This window comes from Melospiza melodia, unplaced genomic scaffold (genome assembly GCF_035770615.1).
Source record: "Melospiza melodia melodia isolate bMelMel2 unplaced genomic scaffold, bMelMel2.pri scaffold_138, whole genome shotgun sequence".
NCBI classification, from domain to species: domain Eukaryota; kingdom Metazoa; phylum Chordata; class Aves; order Passeriformes; family Passerellidae; genus Melospiza; species Melospiza melodia.
The window spans coordinates 217,240-231,982 of record NW_026948509.1 but is presented as its reverse complement, the minus strand read 5'-3'; the positions used below and the strand labels follow the sequence as shown (position 1 = coordinate 231,982).

The 14,743-nt window shown below is 61.3% G+C and overlaps 2 protein-coding genes across 2 annotated transcripts; both read left to right on the top strand.

Annotated features, from left to right (window-relative positions):
* Positions 1-1,440: 1,440 nt before the first annotated feature.
* Positions 1,441-9,187, top strand: KIF1C (kinesin family member 1C). Its single transcript, XM_063182004.1, has 22 exons — positions 1,441-1,564; positions 1,819-1,895; positions 2,022-2,201; positions 2,287-2,352; positions 2,766-2,944; positions 3,030-3,141; positions 3,412-3,489; positions 3,602-3,667; positions 3,762-3,837; positions 4,613-4,691; positions 4,916-5,037; positions 5,419-5,537; positions 5,657-5,736; positions 5,863-5,938; positions 6,040-6,119; positions 6,205-6,302; positions 6,589-6,672; positions 7,093-7,255; positions 7,358-7,415; positions 7,589-7,876; positions 8,013-8,162; positions 8,463-9,187. Exons 1-22 carry the CDS (start codon positions 1,459-1,461, stop codon positions 8,946-8,948), a joined length of 2,823 nt encoding a protein of 940 aa, XP_063038074.1. The 5' UTR covers positions 1,441-1,458; the 3' UTR covers positions 8,949-9,187.
* Positions 9,188-9,530: 343 nt separating this feature from the next.
* LOC134433116 (procollagen C-endopeptidase enhancer 1-like) lies at positions 9,531-14,589 on the top strand. The gene is made up of 8 exons (XM_063182002.1): positions 9,531-9,658; positions 9,997-10,114; positions 10,347-10,605; positions 12,230-12,354; positions 12,679-12,815; positions 13,356-13,624; positions 14,111-14,287; positions 14,367-14,589. The coding sequence occupies exons 1-8, from the start codon at positions 9,531-9,533 to the stop codon at positions 14,507-14,509; spliced, it is 1,356 nt and encodes a 451-aa protein (XP_063038072.1). The 3' UTR covers positions 14,510-14,589.
* The last annotated feature ends 154 nt before the right edge of the window (positions 14,590-14,743 follow it).

Sequence of the window (14,743 nt, the reverse complement as noted above, 5' to 3'; positions counted from 1 at the left end):
AGACAAAAGTGTGAGTTAAAAAATGGGGAAAACACAACCCTGAGGGAAAAAGGAGAGAGAAACATGAGGGGGAAATCCTGAGGTAAAAACGCGGGAAAAGCCGCTCCAGATGTGGGCCCCATCTGTACAGCGTTGCCCTTTTAAGAAAGGGCGGGGCATGATCCCCGCCCCTCGCGCCACGCCCCAGGCCCCGGCCCCGCCCCGGCCCAGCCCCGCCCCGCCGGGCCCGGGCGCGGCCGCAGCCCCGGAGCCGCCGCGGAGCCCCGGGAACGACTGGGAAACTTCCGGAACATTCCCGGAACCCCCGAGAAACCCCCCGGAACCCCCCAAGAACCCACCAGGAACCCCCGGAACACTCCCGGGAACCCCCCGGGAAACGCCAGGACTCCCCGGGACCCCCTCGGAACTCTCCAGGAACGGCCGGGAACTCCCCGGGACACCCCCGGGCCCCCCTCGGACCCCCCCGGGACGAGGGGATGCGGCACCGCGGGGCCGGTGAGCGGGAACGGCGAGAGCCTGGGGGGTGTCGGGGGTCCGGGAGCAAATTCGGGGGGCTCACAGGGGAGTAGGGGCGGGTTTGGGGGTCCTGGGGGTGTGGGAAGGGGGTTTGGGGCGTCCCGGGGGCTCCGTGACGCTCGGGGGTGTCATGTGCTGTTTATGCTGACCTGGAGTCACCTGGGATTTGAGGGGGGGAAAGCAGGGAGGAATCGCACCCCCCTGCCCCAAATCCCTCCCTGTGCCCCCATCCCTGACCTCTGACCCTGCCGGGGCTCCCCCTGAATTTTGGGGTGCGCTGGGGAGGGTTGGGACCGGGGACTGGGGACTCTTTGCTCACCCTCTCCCCCGGTTTCATTTTCTATTTTTTTTTTAATTATTATTCTTATTTGATTTTATATATTTATATTTATATATAATTTTTATTTATATATAAGCGTAAGTGTATATGTATATTTATATACTTATATTTTTCATATTTATAATTATACTTATATATTTACATATTTTATTTTTATTTTCATTATTTTTCATATTATTATTTTAAATTTTATTATTTTTATTTTGTTTTATATTTATACATATGTATATATATTTATATGTGTATATAATTTATATTCTTATATTTATATATTTGCCTGTATTTGTATTTATTTTTATATATCCATATTTATTGTATTTGTATTTTTATATTTTTATTTATTTATATATTTTTTTATTATTATTTATTGGTTTTTATTTTTCGTGAACCGCCCCCGGGTTTATTTTTAGGGCTCTCCTTGGGCGGCACCGGGGGAGGGACACGGAGCCCCCCTGCCCTGCCCTGCCCTGCCCTGCCCTGCCCTGCCCTGCCCGGGGGTCGCACACACACCTGGCACACACACCTGGCCGAGGGGTGGCGGTGACGGGAGGGGAGGGGGCGGTGACGCCGCTCTGTCGCGACAGGCTGAGGCTGTCGCGGGCATGGCGGGCGCCTCGGTGAAGGTGGCGGTGCGGGTCCGGCCCTTCAGCGCCAGGGAGAGCAGCCGCCAGGCCAAGTGTGTCATCCAGATGCAGGGGAACACCACCTGTGAGTGGGGGGCGTCCCTGGGGGGGGGCCGGACAGGGGAGGGACCCCCAGGGGTGAGGGGTGGGGGCAATCACGATATGGGACCCCCCCCCTTGTCCCCGTCCTTGTCCCGTGCTGGCCCCGGGCCCGGAGTGCAGCTGCCCTGGGCTAAAAATAGCAACGGGGAGGGTTTTGGGGGGGGTGAGGGTGCTGGGAGGGGTGAGGCTGATGTGGGGGGGTCACCCCAACCCCGGTGTCACCCCCCCACCCCACAGGCATCACCAACCCCAAGCTCCCCAAGGACGGCACCAAACACTTCACCTTCGACTACTCCTACTGGTCCCACACCTCGGTGAGTGCTCGGGGGGCTCTGGGGGGCTCGGACCCCAAAAAAGAGGGTTTGGGACCCCCAGAAAGAGGGGCTGGGACCCCAAAAAAGAGGGGCTGGTCCCTGAGTGTGTCCCCCCCCCCCCCGCAGGAGGAGGACCCCAACTTCGCCTCGCAGCGCCGCGTGTACCAGGACATCGGCGAGGAGATGCTGGCCCACGCCTTCGAGGGCTACAACGTCTGCATCCTCGCCTACGGCCAGACGGGTGCCGGCAAGTCCTACACCATGATGGGGCGGCAGGAGCCGGGGCAGCGCGGCATCATCCCGCAGGTCCGGGGGCCGGGGGGGCTCCGGGGGGGCTCGGGAAGGGCTGGAGCCCCCCGGATCCCGGCTCAAGGTTCCTCCTCTCCCGCAGCTCTGCGAGGACCTGTTCGCCCGCATGGCTCGGGAAGGGTCGCCGGAGCTGTCGTTCTCTGTGGAGGTGAGTTTGGGGAGGGTCTCATGGGGTCAGGGGGGTTTGGGGGGTCAGAGCGTGACCCCTGGATTGCAGACACCCCCGCTTGGGCAATTTGGGTGCTCAGACGCCAAAGTTCAGACACTGAGTCCTACAGAGTCACCAGACGCCCCCCACAACAGTTTGCAGGTTCATCTGCCACCCCCCCCAACATTTTGGGGGCTCAGCCACCCCAACATTTTGGGGGCTCAGCTGAGCACTTTGGGAGTTTCCCCTGTCACCATTTTGGGGATTTCCCCCCTGAAATCACCCCCTGAAACTCCCCTGAAACCCCCCTGAAATCCCCCCAAAATCCCCATCGATTTGCCCCCCGGTTTGGATCATTCACCCCCGACCCCCCCTGAGTTTTGGGGTCCCTCCTGAGCCTGTCTCCCCCCCAGGTGAGCTACCTGGAGATCTACTGTGAGCGCGTGCGGGACCTGCTGAACCCCAAGAGCCGCGGGGGGCTGCGGGTGCGGGAGCACCCCCTGCTCGGGCCCTACGTGCAGGACCTGTCCCGCCTGGCCGTGGCCTCCTTCGCCGACATCGCCGACCTCATGGACAGCGGCAACAAGGCCAGGTGTGGGCAGGGCGGGGTGTGGGGGCGGCCTGGACCCCCCAGAACCACCCCCAGGCACCGAGGGTCCCGTCCCGGTCCCCTGCAGGACGGTGGCGGCCACCAACATGAACGAGACCAGCAGCCGCTCGCACGCCGTGTTCAGCATCGTGTTCAGCCAGCGCCGCCAGGACCCGCTCAGCGAGCTGGCCACTGAGAAGGTCGGGGGGGCCTGGAGTGACCTCCAAATCCATCCCACACCAGTTCTGGGTCACCCTGAAATCCGCTGAAATCACCCTGAAATCACCCTGAAATCATCCCCTGAAAGTCCCTTGAAATCCCCCAAAAATCACCCTGAAATCCCCCCGAAATCTCCTGAATCCCCCAAAATTCGCCGTTATCTTCATCCAGCACTCCGCAATTCTCTCCGCTCCCTCAAATCACCCCCAGAATTCCGCAAACACCCCCAAATTTCCCCCAAATCCCCTCAGGTCAGCCGCATCTCCCTGGTGGACCTGGCGGGCAGCGAACGCGCCGACGCCTCGGGGGCCAAGGGCATCCGCCTCAAGGTGGGCTGGGACCCCCAAAAAAGAGGGGCTGGGACCCCCAAAAAAGAGGGGGCCACTCCCCCCTGCCCCCCAGAGCCCTCCTGAGCCTTCCTCCCCTCCTCCTCCTCCCCAGGAAGGCGCCAACATCAACAAGTCCCTGACCACGCTGGGCAAGGTCATCTCTGCCCTGGCCGAGGCGGTGAGTCTGGGGTCCCCCACCCCCGGGGGGGTCCCCTCTGTTTTTGGGGACCCCTCACGACCTTCCTCACCACCCTCCTCATCCTCCTGGGCAGACCAGCAAGAAGAAGAAGCCGGAGTTCATCCCGTACCGGGACTCGGTGCTGACGTGGCTGCTGAAGGAGAACCTGGGTGGGTTTGATTTATTGAAAATGCGGATATTTATCTAGCACCAAAATATGGATATTGATGTAGTACCGATATCCAGCTGTGAGGGACAAAAACTCTTTGACAGCTTAAAGTTAGAAAATGTGTGTTTGTTTGTATTTGTTGTGGCATAGCTGCCAAATGTACACCACAATTTACAGGTGATTACAGAGTCCTTTTATCTAAACAACTACTGAATAACCAAAATATTTTGGGTGGCTCGGGATATTTATGTATATATATGTAGAAATATATGTGGTTTTTTAAATACATATTTATTTATGTATATTATTTACATATATAATTTTACTATATGTTAAATAACTTTTATATATTATATGTAAATATATATTATATTGTTTTATATATATTGTTTATATATGATTTTTTAGAATAATTTTTATTATATACAAAATAGTTTTTATATATTATTATATATATTTATATGTTTAGTTCTCTCATATTTATATGTATTTATATATTAATCTACATTATTTTATATATTTTGTTATATATAAAATAATTCTTATATGTATTATATGTATAAATATATATTATTTTATATATATTATTTAAATATATCCATTATTTTTAAATAACTTATTATCTAACAATTTTTATATATTGTTTTTACATATTAGGCATATATATTTATATATTTAGTTCTCTCCTGTTTATATAGATTTATGTAGATATAAACTTATATGTATTTATATATAAATATATAAATGTTTATATAAATATAAATGCACATAAACAGGAGGGAACTCGCGCACAGCCATGATCGCAGCGCTGAGCCCGGCTGACTGCAGCTATGAGGAGACGCTGAGCACGCTGCGGTGAGGAGGGGGCTCAGGGGGGGTTTTGGGGGGGTCCCGGCGCTGATCCCACCCCCCTTTTTCCCCGTTTTTCCCCGTTTTTCCCTGTTTTGTGCCCCCAGGTATGTGGACCAGACTAAGCAGATCTGGTGCCATGGGGGGGGGGCGGTTTGAGGGGTCCTGGTGCTGATCCCACCCCCCTTATTCCCCTTTTTTCCCCGTTTTTCCCCGTTTTGTGCCTCCAGGTACGCGGACCGCACCAAGCAGATCCGGTGCCACGCGGTGATCAACGAGGACCCGAACGCGCGGCTGATCCGCGAGCTGCGCCGGGAGGTGACGCGGCTCCGGGAGCTGCTCAGCGCGCAGGGTGAGGGGTTTGGGGGAAATCTGGGGGCTTGTAGGGCTCCTGAGAGGCTGCGGGAGCTGCTCAGTGCCCAGGGTGAGGGGCTGGGGGGTTTGGGGAGGTTTGGGGGGCTTTGAGGGGCTTTAGGGGGGATTTGGGGAGTTTGAGCTGCTCAGCGCCCAGGGTGAGGGGGTTTGGGGGGATCTGGGGGCGTTTGGGGGCTCTGAGGGGGGATTTGGTGGGATTTGGGGTTTGAGGACAGGGTTAAAGGGGTTTGTGGGGTCTGGGGGTCAGATTTAGGGGATTTTGTAGGGGGGGCGGATTTGGGGTGTCAGTTGCAGAGAGAATTTGGGGGTGCAGCAGGTGCCCCCCCCCCCTCACGCAGAGCCCCCCATCTCCCCCCAGGCCTCACCGACCCCTCCCTCACCTCCAGCGCCCCCCCCAGCACGGCGCCCCCCACCCTCAATGGGGACCCGGGGCTGGAGCCCCCCCTGGGCCCCACCGAGGCCATGGAGCGGCTGCAGGTGAAAACCCCCAAAAAAACCCCAAAAAAAACCCCCAAAACCCCTCCCCTGCTCCTCGGGGAGCCTGAGGGGGTCCCCAATCCACGGGGACCCCTCCCAAAATTTGTTTTTCAACCCAGGAAACGGAAAAAATCATCGCCGAGCTGAACGAGACGTGGGAGGAGAAGCTGAGACGGACGGAGGCGCTGAGGCTGGAGCGGTGAGAGGGGGCCCTGGACCCCCAAAAAGATCCTGAACCCCCCCAAAATATTCCTGAGCCCCCACAAAATATTCCTGAACCCCCCAAATTTCCTTTTCCCCCCCAAATTCCTGTGCCCCCCCCCAGGGAAGCGCTGTTGGCCGAGATGGGGGTGGCTCTGCGCGAGGACGGCGGCACTGTCGGGGTGTTTTCCCCCAAAAAGGCAAATTTTTAACTTTTTTAAATTGGGGGGGGGGTTTGCCTCACCGTGAGGGTCCCCCCCAACCCCTGACCCCCCTTTTTACCCCCAAACCCCCCAAACAGACCCCGCACCTGGTGAACCTCAACGAGGACCCCCTGATGTCCGAGTGCCTCCTGTACCACATCAAGGACGGCATCACCAGGTGGGTGGGGGGGCTGTGGGACCCCCAAACCCCCTCAGGACCCCCCTTGGGACCCCCCCCAATTTGTGTTTTCCCCCCCGGGCAGGGTGGGACGGGTGGACGTGGACATCAAGCTCTCGGGACCGTCCATCCAGGACCAGCACTGCCTCTTCCGCAGCTGCCCCGACCCCTCCTCGGGGGAAGGTACGGGGTGTTGGGGGGGTCCCTGATGGATTTTGGGGGGTCCCTGATGGATTCTGGGGGTGCCCTGCCGGATTTTGGGCTGCCCTCCCTTGCCCAGCCCCCTCCTGGCACAGATTAACTCCTTTTTTACCCCATTTCTCCCCAAAATGCTGCAATTGGAGCAGGTCAGCACGGCCCCCCCAGGTACCGCGAGGCTCCTGGGGGGATTTTGGGGTGGTTTGGGTGGGATTTGGGGTTCCCTCAGCACGGAGGTGACCCCCCCTCGCCTTGTTGTCCCCCCCTGAAGCTGTGGTGACGCTGGAGCCGTGTGAGGGGGCTGAGACCTACGTCAACGGGAAGCAGGTGACGGAGCCGGTGGTGCTCAAGTCGGGTAGGGACCCCCAAAGCCCCCCAAATCCCTGTGTGTGTCCCCAAAATCCCCCTGTGCCCAAGATCCACGTGGCTCTCACTTGAAACCCCCCCAAAATCCCAACTTTTCCCCCCAAATTCTCTTTGACCACTGATAAATCTTGTGTCGCCCCCAGATTTTCTCTGGAGTTTGTTATGACGCCCTCAAAGCCCCATTTTCCAGCTAAATCCACCCAAAACTCCCTGTGACCCTGCCCAGATCTGCCCCAAATCCCCTCTGTGACCCCCCTAACCCCCTTCCCAACCCTCATTTTGGGGAAGAACCTGCCCAAATCTCCCCCAAATCCCCTCTGTGACCCCCCAAACGCAGGGAACAGGCTGATTTTTGGGCAGAACCTGCCCAAATCTCCCCTGAAATCCCCTCTAACCACCTCCATCTCAGGGAGCAGGCTGATTTTGGGGCAGAACCACGTGTTCCGCTTCACGCACCCCGAGCAGGCGCGGCGGCAGCGCGAGCGGGGGGCGTCCCCAGGGCCCCCCCTGGACTGGAACCTGGCCCAGAGGGAGCTGCTGGAGCAGCAGGGCATCGACATGCGCCTGCACAGGTGGGCACGGGTCCCCAGACCCCTGCACAGGTGGGCACGGGGCCTGGGGACCCCCGGGATCAGCCCTGGAGGGGCTCACCCTGCGTGTCCCCCCCTGCCCAGGCTGCAGGAGCTGCAGAACCAACCCCAGGGGGACAAGGAGGGGTCGGAGCAGACACAGGTGAGGGGGGGCACGGGGGGCGTTTGGGAATCCTGGTGGTTCCTGGGTGTCTCCTGGGTCCCCTCAGTGTCTCATGACTGTCCTGAACGTGTCTCGGGGGTCTCCGGGGTGTCCCCCCGGGCTCCCCCGCCTCCTTGGAGCCTCTCCCCCATCTCTGTCCCATCTCCCCGCAGCCCCCCGAGGCCCCCGTGTGCCCCGAGCCCCCTCCGTGCCCCGGGCCGGGCTGCCGGCCGCTCCCGGTGCCCTCCGTGGTGCCCTCGGGGCCGCGCCGGGCCGGGCGCCGGGAGCCGCTGCGCGTCTACCAGATCCCGCAGCGCCGCCGGGGCCCGGGGACATCATCATCGTCATCGTCATCATCATCATCATCATCATCGCCAGCCCCGAGGGTCAGCACCGAGCCCAGCCTGGAGCCGGCACCGCGGCTGCGCGAGGAGGAGGAGAAGGATGAAGGCGGTGAGCAGGTGAGTGTGGCGGGAGGAGGAGGAGCTGCAGCTGCACCTGGACAGGCTGGGGGGATCTGGAGCGAGCTCAGGCACATGAGGGAAGGGTTTTTGATAAAAGAAAGGATTTTTGATAAAATGCACACCTGTGTGCCAGGTGAGCGAGGTGGAGGGGCTGCGGCTGCACCTGGACAGGCTGGCCGGGATCCTGAGCGAGGTGCGGCGCCAGAACAGCGCCAAGGACGAGCAGATCCGGGCCCTGCGTGACCGCGTGGGGCAGATGGAGCGCGTCATCCCCATCCCCCTGGTGAGCACGGACAGACTGACATGGGGAGGGACCCTGAGGGACACGGGGAACCCCACAGAGACCCAGAGGGAGCCAAGGAGACCCTGAGAGATGCACGGAGCCCCCTGACACCCCGAGTGCCCCATCCCCTGACACCCCACAGTTCCCCCTCTCCCAGCCCCACAGCCCCCCAGACCCCTCTAACCCCCACCCCGTGGCCCCCCCAGACCCCTCTAACCCCCCTGTGCCCCCCCCAGACCCCTCTAATCCCCCCGTGCCCCCCCCAGACCCCTCTAACCCCCCCTCTCAATCCCCTCTCAGGACGACGCTGACGATGCCGATCCGCCCCCCCAGGACGCCCCCCGGGACCCCTCCCCGTGCCGCCCCCGGCCCCGCGCGGACCCCCCCTCGCCCCCGGGGGCGGCGGCGGCGCGGCTGTGCCGTTTGATGGAGCAGGACCCGGCGTTCCGGCGGGGGCGGCTGCGCTGGCTGCGCCAGGAGCAGGCGCGGCTGATGGCGGGCGGGGGTCCGCAGCCCCTCCTGCAGCCCCCCCGGCGCCCCCCGCGCTTCCAGCAGGACCCCAAGCTGCGCTTCCCCTTCAAGAGCAACCCCCAGCACCGCCTGGCCTGGGCAGGGGCCGCGGGGGACGCCCCCCAAGCTGACAACAGCCCCCTCCCCTCACTGCAGCCCCCTCCCCACTCGGGGCGGCCCCGCAGGGGGTCTCTGGATGGGGGGTCCCCGCCCCCGCCCCGGGTCCGCCGCCAGCGCTCGGCTCCCGACCTGAAGGCGCGGGGTCAAATCCCGTAGGGGGATTTGGGGGCGCGCCCCCTCCCCAAATGGACAATCACAGCCCTCTCCCCACATTTGGGGGGTGTCCCCGCCCCGGGGAGCCCCCAGCTGCTGTCACACTGCCCCACCCCCCCGTGTGTGTGTGTGTCTGGGGAGGGGTCCTCGGTCAGGAGGGCCCCCCCTATTAGAGGGGAGTCCTTAATTAATGGCGATCCCGCTAATTAAACAGAAGCGCCTCAATTATGGGCCCCCCCCAAGTCTGGTGCCTCCTCTCTGCTGGCCACGCCCACTCCAGCTTGGCATGTCTAGGTCACGCCCCGAGCACGCCTCTTGGGGCGGAGCCAAGCGGCGTCTCCGCCCACTCGCGGGGGGTCCCGCCTCTTTCTGCTTGTGGGCGTGGCTTTTAGGAAAACCCCGCCCCTCTCACGCGGGCAGAGCGGAGCTGGATTCGTGCGCTCCCCCCCTTTGGGGCGTGTCGCCGCCAGGCCACGCCTTTTCCCGTTCATTCCCGCCCCTCGTTCCCCCCTCCCCGCATCCCCCGGTCCCCCCCGGCCCCGTTCCTGTCCCGTTCCGGCCCCGTTCGCCCCGGCCCCGTTCGCCATGAGCCGCCTGGGGCCGCCGCTGCCGCTGCTGCTGCTCGGGGCGCTGGGGGCGCTGAGCCCTCCCCGGGCCGCGGGGCAGGAGCCGCCCCCGAGCCCCCCGCCCAGCCCCCGGCCCAACGCCACCAGGTAACGGCACCGACGGGCCCCCCCCGGGACGGCTGCCCCGAGACCACCCCGGGACCCCCCCCCACCGGCACGGGACTCCCGGGACCCCCCGGGACAGGACCGCCCCCCGAACGTGGCACCGCCACCCCCGCGGACGGGGCTGGGCCTGGGGCGGGACGTTCCCGGTTCGGGACAACTCGCTCCGGGAGCCCCGCGCGGTTCCGGACCGCCCCCGGGCACCGGGAGCCTCTCGCTGCCCGGTCCAGAACCGGAGCCGGGGCTGCCCCGAAACCCCCCGGAACCGGGAGCCCCGCACCGCCGGGGTTCCCCCGGTTCTGACTCCCCCGTGTGCCCCCCAGGCCGGTGTTCCCGGTGTTCCCGTGCGGGGGGGACCATCGCGGCGAGTCGGGGTTCATCGCCAGCGAGGGCTTCCCCCGGCACTACCCCCCCGGCAGCAACTGCACCTGGACCATCACGGTACGGACCCCCGGGGGGCTCCCCGGTGACACCCGCACGGTCACCCCCACACGCGGGGGAACCCCCGGAACCGGGGACACCCGCACGGTCACCCGGGGCTCCCCGGATAGGGCGACCCTGCAGTGTCCCCAGGTCCTGGTGGTGGCCCCCAATGTCCCCAGGTGCCCGAGGGCCAGGTGGTGACCCCGCAATGTCCTGAATGTCCCACTGCTGACCCCCCCAATGTCCCCAGGTGCCCGAGGGCCAGGTGGCCACGCTCTCGTTCCGCGTGTTCGACCTGGAGCCGGACCCGCGGTGCCGTTTCGACGCCCTGTCGGTGTTCGGGGGCCACGGCCCCGCGGCGCCGCTCCTGGGGCGCTTCTGCGGCACCTTCCGCCCCGGGGCGCTGCGGGCGCCCCAGAACCGGCTGCGCCTGACCATGGAGAGCGACGGCGCCACGGCCGGACGGGGCTTCCTGGCCTGGTTCAGCGCCGGCAGCCCCCCGAGCCACGGTGGGTAACGGGGGAGACCCCCGGGGCAGAAACGGGGAGCACCGCCGGCGGGGAGCAGGGACAGGCCCGGGGGACGCCCCAAAACCACCCTGGAAATGTGCCGAGACCCAAAACCTCGCAGCGATGCCCTCAAAATCTGGTAGAGACCCCAAAGTGCCACAAAGAGCCCCAAAATCTGAGGGATGACAGGGCAAAAGGCCTCCCTGGAGAGAGATGGGAATGAGGGAAAAACAGGTGAAATTGGGAAATTTCATAGGAGAAAAAAGTGGGAATGAGGACAGAAGAGGGCAATGAGGAAAAAAACAACAGTAGGAATGAGCAGAAAATAATGGGAATGAGGAAAAACGGTGGGAATTAGGAAAAAACAGCAGCAGGAATGAGAACAGTGGGAATGAGGAGAAAACAAAACAGTGGAACGAGGAATACTAGAACATTTTATTTATTAAAACACTTTATTTTATTAAAACACTGTTTTAATAAAAAACACCAGTAATGAGAATAGCAGGAATGAGGAAAAAAGAGTGGGAATGAGGAGAAAACAAAACAGTGGGAATGAGCAGAAAACAGTGGGAATGAGGAAAAAACAGTGTGAATGAGGAAAAAACAGTGGGAATGAGGAGAAAGTGTGAATGGAAAAGGAGGGAAAAGTGTGAAACTGAAAACAGAAAGGGAAAACCCCGATGGGGAATTGGGGAGTGAAGTGAGAGAATAAAAAAAAAAGAGAAATGAAGGAAAAGTGTGATGAAAAAATTGAAAAGGGGAGAGAGGAAATGGGGGGAAAGTTTGAGGAGAAAACAGGGGAATGAGGGAAAAGTGCAAGGGAGGAAAGGAAGGAAAAGCTGAGGAGAAAAGGAGAGGTAAGTGTGAAAGGAAAAGAAGAAGAATAATAGAAAAAATGAGGGGAGAAAAACTGAAAAGAAAAAAATTTAAAAACTGAGGGAAAAAAAGAGTGAAAAGAAAGAAGTTGGAAAAGAAAAGCCAGAGAGGAAAATGGAGCAAAACGTCACCATAAAATGAAGGAAACTTCATTTTTTTGGCCAAAAAAAAAAAAAAAATGGCACAAAATGAAGGAAACTTCATTTATTGGCACAAAAAAATGGTACAAAAGGGAGGGAAAAGCTGAGAGGGAGCACTGAGACCCCAAAACCACTCAGACCCCAAATCCGTACAGAGACCCTCCAAAGCCGCATGGAACATCCCAAACCGCCCCAAAAAACCCCAAAGCCACCCCAAAAAGCGCCGTGGAGCCCCCCAGGCCCCCCCCCAACCCAGCCCAACCCTTTTGCAGGGCCCCCCCAGGGACGGCGGCGCTCGGGGGTCTTTAATAAACCCCAATTTTTCGGGGAGTCCTGGCACTATTTTGACGGTGAGTACGACCCCCCCGCCCCCCCCAAAAAATTAAAGAATTAAAAAATTTACAAAAAACATTCCCCGGGGGGGGGGGTCTCACTCCCCAGATTCCATCTCCTCAACAGTCCCAGGGTGGTTTTGGCGGAGCCCTCCCCAAATTTCCCCCAAAATTTTGGGGGGGTCTCAGGGACAGAGGAGACGCCGGCGGTGTGGGGAGGGGAGGGGGGTCCGAAGGTGTTTGTGCCCCCCAAAAACGCGACCCCCACCCCCCCAGAGCATCAGTTTTGTGGTGGGAGGCTGGAGAAGCCCCAGGGCAGCCTGAGCACCCCGAACTGGCCCGAGGAGAATTATCCACCCGGGATCAGCTGCTCCTGGCACATCGTGGCGCCCCCTGGCAAGGTCTGGGGGTCCTGGGGGGTCTGGGGGGCGTTTGGGGTGTCAGGAGGATTAGCGGAGGTTCAGATTTGGGGGCTGGGGGGGTCAGGAGGGATTTGTGGGTGTTCAAGGGGGGGTTTGGGGGGCATAGGAGGAATTTGGGGGGTCAGAAATCCTTTGGGAGGGGTCAGAAATTCTTTTTTGGGGTCACAATGGGATGTCACGGGAGGCTGAGCAGAGACTGGGGAGGCTCGGGGGAATTTGGGGAGGGGTCTGCAGGGTCTGGGGGAACCCGGGGGGGTCCGGGGGGGGTCTCAGCACGGGTCCCGGGTCGGGGGGGATGTGCAGGTGGTGGAGCTGCGGTTCGGGAAGTTCGACGTGGAGCCCGACCCGCATTGCCGCTACGATTACGTGGCCGTGTTCGAGGGGGGGGCGCGGGACGACGCGCGGCGCCTCGGCCGCTTCTGCGGGGAGGAGACCCCCGGGTGAGCCCCCTCCCCACGAGCGCCCCCGGCCCGCCCCAAACTGCCCCGATCCCTCCTAACGCCCGCCAAATACCCCCTGACAGCAAGCGGGACCCCCTGAGCACGCCCCAAACCCACCCGGGACCCCCTGAGCACCCCCCAAACCCACCTGGGATCCCCCCAAACCCACCTTGAACCCCCTGAGCATCCCCTCAACCCCGTGTGATCCCCCCCTAAACTGCCCCGATCCTTCTTAAACCCTCCTGATCCCCCCAAATACCCCCTGACAGCAACCGGGACCCCCTGAGCACGCCCCAAACCCACCCGGGACCCCCTGAGCACGCCCCAAACGCACCTAGGATCCCCCCAAACCCACCTTGAACCCCCTGAGCACCCCCAAACCCACCCGGGACCCCCTGAGCACCCCCCAAACCCACCTGGGATCCCCCCCAAACCCACCCGGAATGCCCCCAAACGCACCCGGGACCCCCTGAGCACCCCCCGAACGCACTCGGGACCCCCCAAATCCCCCTGAGCCCCCTGACCCCTCAAATCCCCCAGCCCCATCGTGTCCAGCTCCCCGGAGCTGCTGGTGCAGTTCGTGTCCGACCTGAGCGTCACCGCCGACGGCTTCTCGGCCTCCTACACCCTGCGGGACCCCGCGGGGGGCAGCGAGACCCCCGAGACCCCCGCCCCAAAGCCCCGCGGGGGCCCCAAGGCCAAGGCGCCCCCCGGCCCCAAGGCCGAGCCCGTCCCCACGGCCGCCCCCTGCCCTCAGCGCTGCCGCCGCGCCGGGACCCTGCAGAGCAACTTCTGCAGCAGCGACTTCGGTGAGAAACACCCCGAAAACACAGCGGGGAGAGCTCGACATGGGGGGGGAGCTTTTCCCCCCTAAAATTGTGAGGGGAAAGTCAGGCTGGGAGTCTGGAACCGTGAGGGAAACTGAGGCAGGGAGCGCTCGAAAAGTTCTGGAGAATTCCTCAGAGCCGTGAGGGGAACCTGAGGCCGGGCACTGGAGAACTCCCCAAATCTGTGAGGGAAAATTGACGCGGGGAGTGCCCAGAAGGTTCTGGAGAATCCTCAAAACCATGAAGGGAAACTGAGGCTGGGAGTCTGAAGAATCCCTCAAAAACGACAGGGGAAACTGAGGCAGGGAGCACCCAGAAAGTTCTGGAGAATTCCTCAGAGCCATGAGGGGAACCTGAGGTCGGGCGCTGGAGAATTCCCCAGAACCGTGAGGGGAAAGTGAGGTCAGGCCCCCCCCAAACCCCCAACGCCGAGCCTTAAGGGTTCTTACCCCGTTCCCGTCCCTGCAGTGCTGACCGGGACGGTGAAGTCGGTGTCGCGGGGCCCTGCGCAGGAGCCGGGCTGGGCCGCGCTGTCCGTGCTCGGCGTGTACAAGGCGGCGGCGGCGCTGGGGCTGCCTCAGCCCGCCAAGGGCTCCTCGCTGCGGGTGCAGCTGCCCTGCCGCCTCTGCCCCGCGCTCAAGAAAGGTGCGTGTGCCCGGGGGGCGCCCGCGGGGCTCTGCTCGGGCCCCCCGGCCCTGACGCCCCCTCCCCAAATCCCTTCCAGGCTCCAGCTACGTCCTGATGGGGCAGCTGGGCGCGGACGGGGCGGCCCTGCTGCCGCCCGACGCCTTCGTGGTGCCCTACCGCCCGCAGCAGCAGCAGGTGCTGGGCAACCTCAGCAAGAGGCCGTGTCGGGGGAGCCCCTGAGGGACCCCGGCCCTGAGAACCCCGCCCCGGGCCGCGGGGGTGCCCCCCGAGCATTCGGTAATAAAGGGTGCAGAGATGGAGCGTGTGTGTGAGGGGTCTGGGGGCAGAGAGGCCGGGCGACGCAATCAAAGAGGGGACCTCAAAATGGGGACTCCAAAATGGAATTCTCAAAGTGGGACCTCAAAATGGGAGCCCCAAAATAGGATCCTCAAAACGGGACTCTCAAAATGGAAC